General features: G+C 36.7%; 1 protein-coding gene across 2 annotated transcripts; it reads left to right on the top strand.

Annotated features, from left to right (window-relative positions):
- The first annotated feature begins 3,262 nt into the window (after positions 1–3,262).
- On the top strand, positions 3,263–8,559 carry primpol (primase and polymerase (DNA-directed)). Of its 2 annotated transcripts, none has more exons than XM_073473829.1 (13): positions 3,263–3,492; positions 3,583–3,677; positions 4,160–4,298; positions 5,074–5,221; positions 5,302–5,404; positions 5,492–5,643; positions 5,826–5,988; positions 6,082–6,179; positions 6,318–6,404; positions 7,647–7,755; positions 7,835–7,911; positions 8,003–8,049; positions 8,173–8,559. In XM_073473829.1, exons 1-13 carry the CDS (start codon positions 3,319–3,321, stop codon positions 8,413–8,415), a joined length of 1,635 nt encoding a protein of 544 aa, XP_073329930.1. In that variant the 5' UTR covers positions 3,263–3,318; the 3' UTR covers positions 8,416–8,559. The 2 variants fall into 2 exon arrangements, with proteins under 2 accessions (XP_073329930.1, XP_073329940.1); XM_073473839.1 differs by having other exon boundaries at positions 5,495–5,643.
- Positions 8,560–8,686: the final 127 nt, after the last annotated feature.

An 8,686-nucleotide genomic window follows, 5' to 3' on the forward strand; every position in this document is an offset into this window, starting at 1 on the left:
GCTGGTCCACCACAGCATACAGCTGGTGCCCTTTTTATTTTTTTGCCCCTGCCCCTGAAACAGACTGAGTCTGCCACTGCATTGAGCTAACTGAATATTTTTCTTTGGTTGTTAGAAAAAATGTTAATCCATTCATATAAAAACTGTCTGTTTGTCCAGCTAAATAGCTAGACCAGACACTAGTTTCCTTGTCAAAGTCATATTCATTTTATATTATACATATTAAATATATTTAAATTGTATGAAAGTCTGTACAAATACTTTGCTTGATATAAAAGTAGTGCAAAATCTTTGAATCAAATCTAAAAATTAAATTAAAATTGTGTCTAATTATGGAAACATCTTACTGGACTAAATACTTATTTGATGACTATGTGCTGTATATGGTGTTGTTGTCTTGGGTGTTCCCTGGAGATGGGGCGGCAAATTCCTATTCAGCAGGCAAAGTTATGTTCCACCTCTTGACTTCCTCTCACTTCCTTCCTTCCTTGTTGGCAGAGTATGAGCCTGCTGAAGCTCACTTCCATAAGTGTTCAGTTTCGGTGGGAGGAGCAGGAAGAGTAACACCCCAGATCCAGATCCAGGCAGTACCAGGCTGTAGTGGAGGATCAGTGGACTGGAATAATTATACAGATCTTTGTTGGTTACTTCTAATGAGGAATGGGTCAGATTAAAGAGGATAATCTATGTTCGCTTTGGACAAAAGCGTATGCTAAATGCCTTAAAATCTAAATGTAAAAAACAATTGTAAATTTACTCCATTCAACCTGCAAATTATATGCAAACCTTTTAAACAGAATTATGCACCAGTGGTGAAATCAGGTTGTTTAATGGGCAGGGGAGAAAAAGGGGTACTTTATCATTTTTTCTCAACTGGAAAGGCATCCCACCCCACTTTATCATGTTCTTTTGCACATTGGGTCACTGCAGAGGGCACTTTATCATGTTTTATTCAACACTTTATTTATCAGCAGCAACATTTGCAGCAATAATAACATACAACCAATGCCAAAGAAAACTGTTTTCTCAAAATCACTCACTCATGTCAGGACAAGATGCAAACTAAATTTGATTCTGAACTCACAAATTAACTAAATAATTATGAGATAAGAAGTAAAAATTATGAGATGAAAAGTCAAAATGTATCCTGTGACTTTTTATCTCATAATTATTACTTTTATTTCACAGAATGTAAACTTTTTAACTCATAATTATGACCTACCATGGGAATGTTTATTTATTTATTTTTATCAAAGGGGAGTTTGTCATCATTGTTTTTCTTTAATGGCTTCCATAGATATACCGTACAGTATAGGCACTGAAAAGCTTTTATTTTTGAAAAACATAGCCGGAAGTCTTTATCTTGTACTTTGATACTAACAATATGCCTACACTGCTTGTACTTAAAGCATCTCCTCGAGTTTCTTTTATCATTAGACTACAGTTTGTAACATCTGATAAACAGTACAGACTGAAATCCAAGCTGGGATCATCAAAAACAGTAATTGTTGTTTGTTTGTGACAGTTCGATATCATTAAATTTGACCATTTAAAACAGGGGGAACGCATCCTGACAGCTTGGAGTATTACTGTCAAATACTGTTCCCCCTCTGTTCCATAGGAAAGGAGGCTCACACATCTTTCAAGCCTCTTTCAAGCCTCCTTTCCTATTGAACAGAGGGGGAACAGTATCTGACAGTAATACTCCAAGCTGTCAGGATGTGCTTTACCTGCTATAATGGAGCTGGATTTAAGACAAATATGATAAAATAATATTTATATTTAGCCTATAAATGAATGAGCATACTTTTTTCCAAAAGTCCATAATATTCAAAATGAAAAGTCTCTCACAAATATAATATTTTTTATTGATAGAAATAACAGTAGTTGGTTGTGTTAATAAAGACATAAAAACACAAACATATGTGCTGTTGTCCCAGTTTAAAAATATAAGTAGACAGTCATGAAATTTGGATTTCACTTCTACAACACAACATCTTCAGACAAAAATCGCTTTAAAAAAAGTCAGTTTTGAACCTCAGCTCTCTCCACAGTGCCTCTGTGGTACGAGCACAACAGCTCGGGGGCGAGCTTTTTGTGAACGCGCGCTCCCTTCGCCCTTCGGGCCATTTCGGACGGGGGCGGGGCCAGGGGAGGCACATCTCGACGAGGAAACAGAGCTCGATACAACACCGGAAACAGCTGTGTTTCCGGTTCAAGACGCGCCAAAATACAAAATAAGACGGAGTTTGACAAGTTTTCACCGAGAGAGAAATAACTGAATAAACTACAGACATTAGCACAACGGCAACGTAAACGACTGGACTGTTTGAGTTATGAACCGCAGCTGATGGTGAGTCATTTCCAACTTTTTAAAAACACTGCGGCAGCTGAGGTCAATGTTATGCTAGTTAGCTACGTCAACGTTAGTGCTACGGTCTGAATTAGCTCGAGTGAATTAACGTGGTTCATTAGGATGTAACGTTACCTGCTCAACCATAAGCTACTCTACAGTCTGCAGTGGTGGAAGAAGTATTCAAGTCATTGTATCCATCAGGTTGTTTCATAATATGTAATATTATAACTCTGACATGAGCCTTTCTAATGGGTGCTTTTCATTTTAATCTCAATACCAATGTAATTCTTCTCACAGGACTTTTACTTGTAATTAGTGTTTTTTTTGTAATTGTGCATTTATACTTTATACTTTTGAATACTTCTTCTAGCACTGACTAACAAAATAGCAATACATATATTTACTTTACTACTGCGTTTACTTTTAAGGTAAATGTTAAGAAGTATTAGCAGCAAAATGTACTGAAATATCAAAGTAAAAGTAGTAATTTGTGAGTTTGGCTCCTTTCAGAGTCTTTTGTTTGTATTATTATTAGTGATGTAAACGACACTTTGATCTTGGAGCTGATGTATTCTATATTAAGTATATATCTGTAAGAATCTATTATGTTTAATAATCATTTTACATCATGTTTTGTATAATGAACATGCACTCTGTTTACATTTATATACTGTGTTTTTGACACACATTCAGTCGCCAGTTTTTAAGGTACACCAAGTTTAAACTAATGCACAACAGTCCTATTATTTTGTCTGCCCTATTCATACCATTGAAGGTAGGCTAAATAGCACAAACACCTCCATGTATAATCCACATTTAGCAAGACACTAAATTTGTACCATCTCCAGGATGCTGCACTGTAGCTGACCTTTGACCTCACTCTGCAGGTGGATAAATGATGAACCAGCAGCCCTGTGGGTGCAATAAAGAGTCATATATTAGTGATTAATAAGCACTTGAGGATGAGGAAGTGGGGAGACCGACTGAAGAAGGTTGAGCAGCTCGCTCAGTCCTTCCAGCTGAATCCTCTGGCATCACGCTACAAACCTCGACTGTGGCCATGCCAGCCGTCCTCCGTGTGGAAGCTCTTCCCTCGTCAAAGTATGGCGATCAGCTTCGCTCAGAGCTGCAAAGAGGTAACATGAGAATTTGCTGATACAGGACTATCTCATTTTCCATCCTGTGTGTGAAGGGAGATCGCTGACACTTGTGCCTTCATTTCCTAGACTGTCCATGTTTTTGCACTTGAAAAAGAAAACACACCCCTGGGTCAAAGGATCTACCTGGTTACCAGTTACAGTGAGCTGTGGCATTACTACAAGTAAATATCAGTTCACAGGGTTCATACAAAGTATTGAAAGTTTGGAAAAATGCTAAATCTTAACAGTAAATGTTGGAAATATATTTGAATTTGAATATACTCCTTGAAAAATGCTTGATTTTTAACATAATCACTGACATAAACCAAAAATCGTTTAATATTTCGATGAATTGAACAATTGCGTCATTATATGCATTAGTTATCACCTGGCGTTGAAATGAACAGCTGCTAAAATAAACAATATTAGTGACAATAGACATTGATTGCAGTGGGTATGAAGGAATTCTGCAAACTTTATTTTTCGCAATTGCATATATAATAATAATTAGATGTGATAGTAAGGCATTGAGAGTATGAACATTTGAAAGTGCTTCAAAATTTCAAAATAAAGTATTTAAAAATAAGGAGCATCTTATATTGTGTGTTTGGAAAAAATACAATGATATGCACTGATTGTGATTTGTCTCTTGATGTTTTTCCAGGACTTACCCACAGTCGTTGATGCACTGCTATGAGGTGATACCAGAGGACACTGTTTGCAAGCTCTACTTTGATTTGGAGTTTCACAAGCCCTCAAACAAAGATGCTGATGGGAAAGCTATGGTGTCTTCACTTATCCAGGTAGGGCACTTCTTGTATCTGCATAGTTTATCTTCCTACATTCTGTTCAAACATATTTTTATGGAGCAGCTTGCTTCACATATAGATAATGCTTCAGAGATTGTTCAGTTGAACAATTACAAAGCCAAAGAATGTGTTATAAAAGTATCTACGTGACATTAGGGATGTCCCTAACAACACATTTCCATGACATTTAAATTGAAACTCAGAAAACAGTCAGAATTGAGCACAATGCGATCTAAAGCGTTAAACATTGTCTTCAAAACAAACATCTTAGATGCAACAATTAAAAAGAGATGTTAACATAAGAAGTGGATTTTTAAAAACACAACATTTGACTTGGAAGACATGACATTTCAGTGCAAATTATGTCAAGATGTGATTCAAATGTTTACAATAATAATAGCTCAAATGTCAGTCAAGGAAAAAGAAATCCTTCCGTTTCCTTTTTATCCTCATCTATCACTCTTTTAATTTCAAGCTGTACGGCACTGCTTTACTTCAGGGTTGCCAAATTCTGTCAATTGAGAGAGCTCTTTCTTTTAGCCATATTGCATTTTCTATGAACGTAGGTTATTAATTAAATCCTTTGCCAGATTTTAATGGTTGGGTCAAAAATGCTAAAATATGAAAAACTTATGGCTTAAAATGCTTTTGCTGGCTGTAATTATTCATATATAGGAGGAACATCTGGATACATTGCGTATTTTATCTTGTTACTTTCTTTCAACATAGATGTATTATCCTTACCTGTCTGTGTTCTGTGTGTTGACAGTATGTTTGTGACAAGCTGATGGAAGTTTATGGGATTAAATGCTCCTCAAACAACATCCTCAACCTTGACTCCAGCACAGAAGTGAAATTCAGTCGACATCTCATCTTCAATCTCCAGAATGCAGCTTTCAAAGACAACATACATGTGGGTATGTTCCATGTTGTGAAAAGTCAACAAAACCTTTTCCATATGTACCTTCAGTTCATATACTCTCCTTTTTTAATTTAGGTAGGTTTATCCATGCAATCCTTCAACCAGTCCTGAGCACACCCAAAAGTGGAAGTTGCCTGAATGATAAGATGAATTCGGTGGCAGAAAACAGAGAAACACGGTTTGTTTTTCAGACCTTCTGAAAAAAGATGTTTTGTATCTCTGTTATCATCACTTTGTATACATTTTCTCAATTATGTGTTGACAGCAGGACACATGCTGATTCTGGGGAGAAGCCATCAAAGGCAGGTGAGACGGCTGAGAGTCCACAGGCCAAGAGACGCAAGCAGGGAGAGAGAGACCTCAGGTTCCTCCAGGTGAAAAACAAGGACGGCCAGGACTGCCTTTTTGTTGATCTTGGTAAGAGAAACCACAAGTTTGTCATATTTTACCCTTATATCCAGAGCTGATGATTATTCTTAAGATTAATCAATTAAGTCAAACAATTGTGAAAAATGCTCATCACATTTCCCGGAGTCCAAAGTGACCTTGCTAGTATGTACCTATGGATATGTAATTGTTGTTATAATTTACAAAAACAGGTGTTTACACCAAGAACAGAAATTTCCGCCTTTACAAGTCATCAAAAGCTGGAAAGAATGCTGCATTCACGGTGGCAGACGACAACAGGTTTATTACCAAACATGAGAAGGGAATTTCTCCGGAGGAAAGTGTTTTCTTGGCTTCCTTGATCTGTAATCTGAGGTACATTGAGCAGCTTTATTTCACTTTTCTGTGTGCTGAAATTGTGCCTTTCATCAAACCACAGCATTAGAGTTTATTTATGTGTATCATTAGTTTCACAGGTCAGAAGATTCTAACGTGGGACGTCCCAGGAGCAAAGGAAGCCAAAACCTTGAGGCCTCATTGCGAGCAGGAATCAGCCAAAGATCCAGGTAACACTGAACTGACACTGAGACTTCTTTTATATTGTGGATAGACGTGCACATATAGTGCATTAAATAATCACTTGATTTATCAATAACTTTTCCAGCATAAAAAGTTTTAATTTTTGTAACTTTTTTCCATCTCAGACTTACTCTCTGGCTGCCAGTCGTCCCCTCATCTCGAAGTGGACAACTTTGTATTAACTGTGGTTAAAAAGGATGGAATACATGGAGGTAAGTGTTGGGGCTGATTCAGGATATGCTTTTGCAAAAAGATTTGTCACTTTCAAATAGATCTGCAATGATTAATTGATTAGTCAATTGAAAGAAAACTAATCGTCAGCTATGTTGATAATCGATTTCAGTCATTTCCTGATTCCAGCTTCTTAAATGTTCTTTTATTCATCATTTATAATAGTAAAGTCTAGTAGAGTCTAGTGTGTTGGTTGGACGAAAGAAGCAATTTGAATACGTCACTTTTTATAGATCAAACGATTAATCTTGAAAATAATTCGCAGATTTATCAATAATAGAAATGATCATTATTTGCAGCCCTACTTTCAAAACACTTGAAAACGGTAAAAAATGCCAAATTCTTAAAGTTCGAGGTCATAGCTTCAGATATCTTGTACATCGTTTGACCAACAGTTAAAAGCCCAAAGATATTAAGTTCATGATAACGACAGCAGAAAACCCTTGTTTTTTTTTAGTGGACAAAATAACTTACATTACCAATAATTAGAGTTTCAGCCCTAAACAACAGACATTCCTGCTTCTTTATAGCAACATACAAGTGCTAGAAATACTGTATACTATGTTTGTAGGCTGGCAAATACAATACAGATATACTGCTGTGGCACTAGACATCCTGTCAGATTGTTGCTATCGAATATCTAGTCACCATCATGATATAGCTTGAACTTGTGTTTTCTTAGTTTTAAAAGCTGCTTTAAAGTTAAATAACAGAAATGTCAGTCATATTTGAATTAGACTTAGTTGTCTAAGTGCAGTCCTGCAATAATTCCAACATTAATGGAGGTTATAATGTTCAGTTTTTGCTATTTTAGAGAGAAACTGACTCAACTGCTTGATCATTTTGGAGAATGTAGTTTGTGGTGCTGTTGTGTTATACTGAGATGTTTCTATTATTTTGTCCATCCCATTTATATCAATGAGGTTAAGGTAAATAACAACACCTTTTTGTATAATGCAGTACAGCTTAAGAGCACCACAAACTACATCCTCCATTCAGTTTGATCGACACCTCTCTGAAACAGTTTCAACAGTTTAACATTAAAACTTTCATGAATGTAGGAGTCATTGCAGGACTTGTTGAGTTAAACTGCATTAGTTTTACCCATCTGTATCTAATAAACAGGGAACTGAATGTATGTCAAAAAAATGTATAGTATAGTATAATATAGTATAGTATAATATAGTATGCAAAGACTGATTCTACTATGTTTAATCCAACAGGCATCAGACGATGGAACTACTTTGCTGCTGAACAACTGCTTGTGTACGACATCGTAAAATATCGCTGGTGTGAAAACGTGGGAAGGTTTCATAAAAGCAACAACATCATGTATGTATGTTTGGTGTTTTGTTGACAGTCTTGACTTTGTTTGTACACTCTTCTGATTTGGTCTCGTCCTCCTCTGCAGGATTGTTGTGGATCTCAAAGAGGAAGTGTGGTACCAGAAGTGTCACGACCCTGAATGCAAGAACTTCAGGTCCTCAAGTATGTTATGACCTTTAGAACTGATTTCCTTATATACTTACAACTGTAGGACAACTGATCTGTCTGAGATAATCATTTCACATGTTTCCAGGTTACCCACTGCCTCAAGAGATCTGTGTCAGCTACATCATGACACTGGTTTGTTTGCTTGACTTTAACAAGCATCCTTTCTAAATAATTTGCCAGAAAATCCTGTTTGTCTTCTTTTAAAGCTCAAAGTCAGTGTTGCAGTGTTTGATAACGCCTTCTGTTCACGGACAGGATGATGAAGACCAGGCCTACTTAATGGACGATGCTGGCAACATTGAACCCAGCCAGGCACCAAGCCAGGCACCAAACCAGGCCCGGCAGAGTAGTGCGTGTCCACAGGGGTCTGCTGATGTGTGGGGAGACAGCCAGGAAGACCAGGACTATTTAGAGAGCCTGGAGGACTTTGAACAAAACAGCGGAGATATCTCTGATGAGCTTCTGCTCAAATGTATGGCAGACTTTGATTCCCAGTAGACGGTGAGGTTCATCTTATTTTTGCACTGACTGTACAGGCATAAAATACACTTGTATCACTTTACTTTAAGGCTCCAATTTAGCATTTATGAGCAGCATATAACGTGTAATAAATGATTAAATTAAATGATATATTTACTAACACTTTAAATGTCCTTACAGCTGCTTATAACTACGATATACTGTGTTAAAATAGTGCATATAAATGATAAATTAAAGTGTAACATAGTTACGCAAAAATAAGTTTCTAGCCACCAAAACATTTAGAATT

This window comes from Pagrus major, chromosome 1 (genome assembly GCF_040436345.1).
Source record: "Pagrus major chromosome 1, Pma_NU_1.0".
In the NCBI taxonomy this organism is placed as follows: Eukaryota; Metazoa; Chordata; class Actinopteri; order Spariformes; family Sparidae; genus Pagrus; species Pagrus major.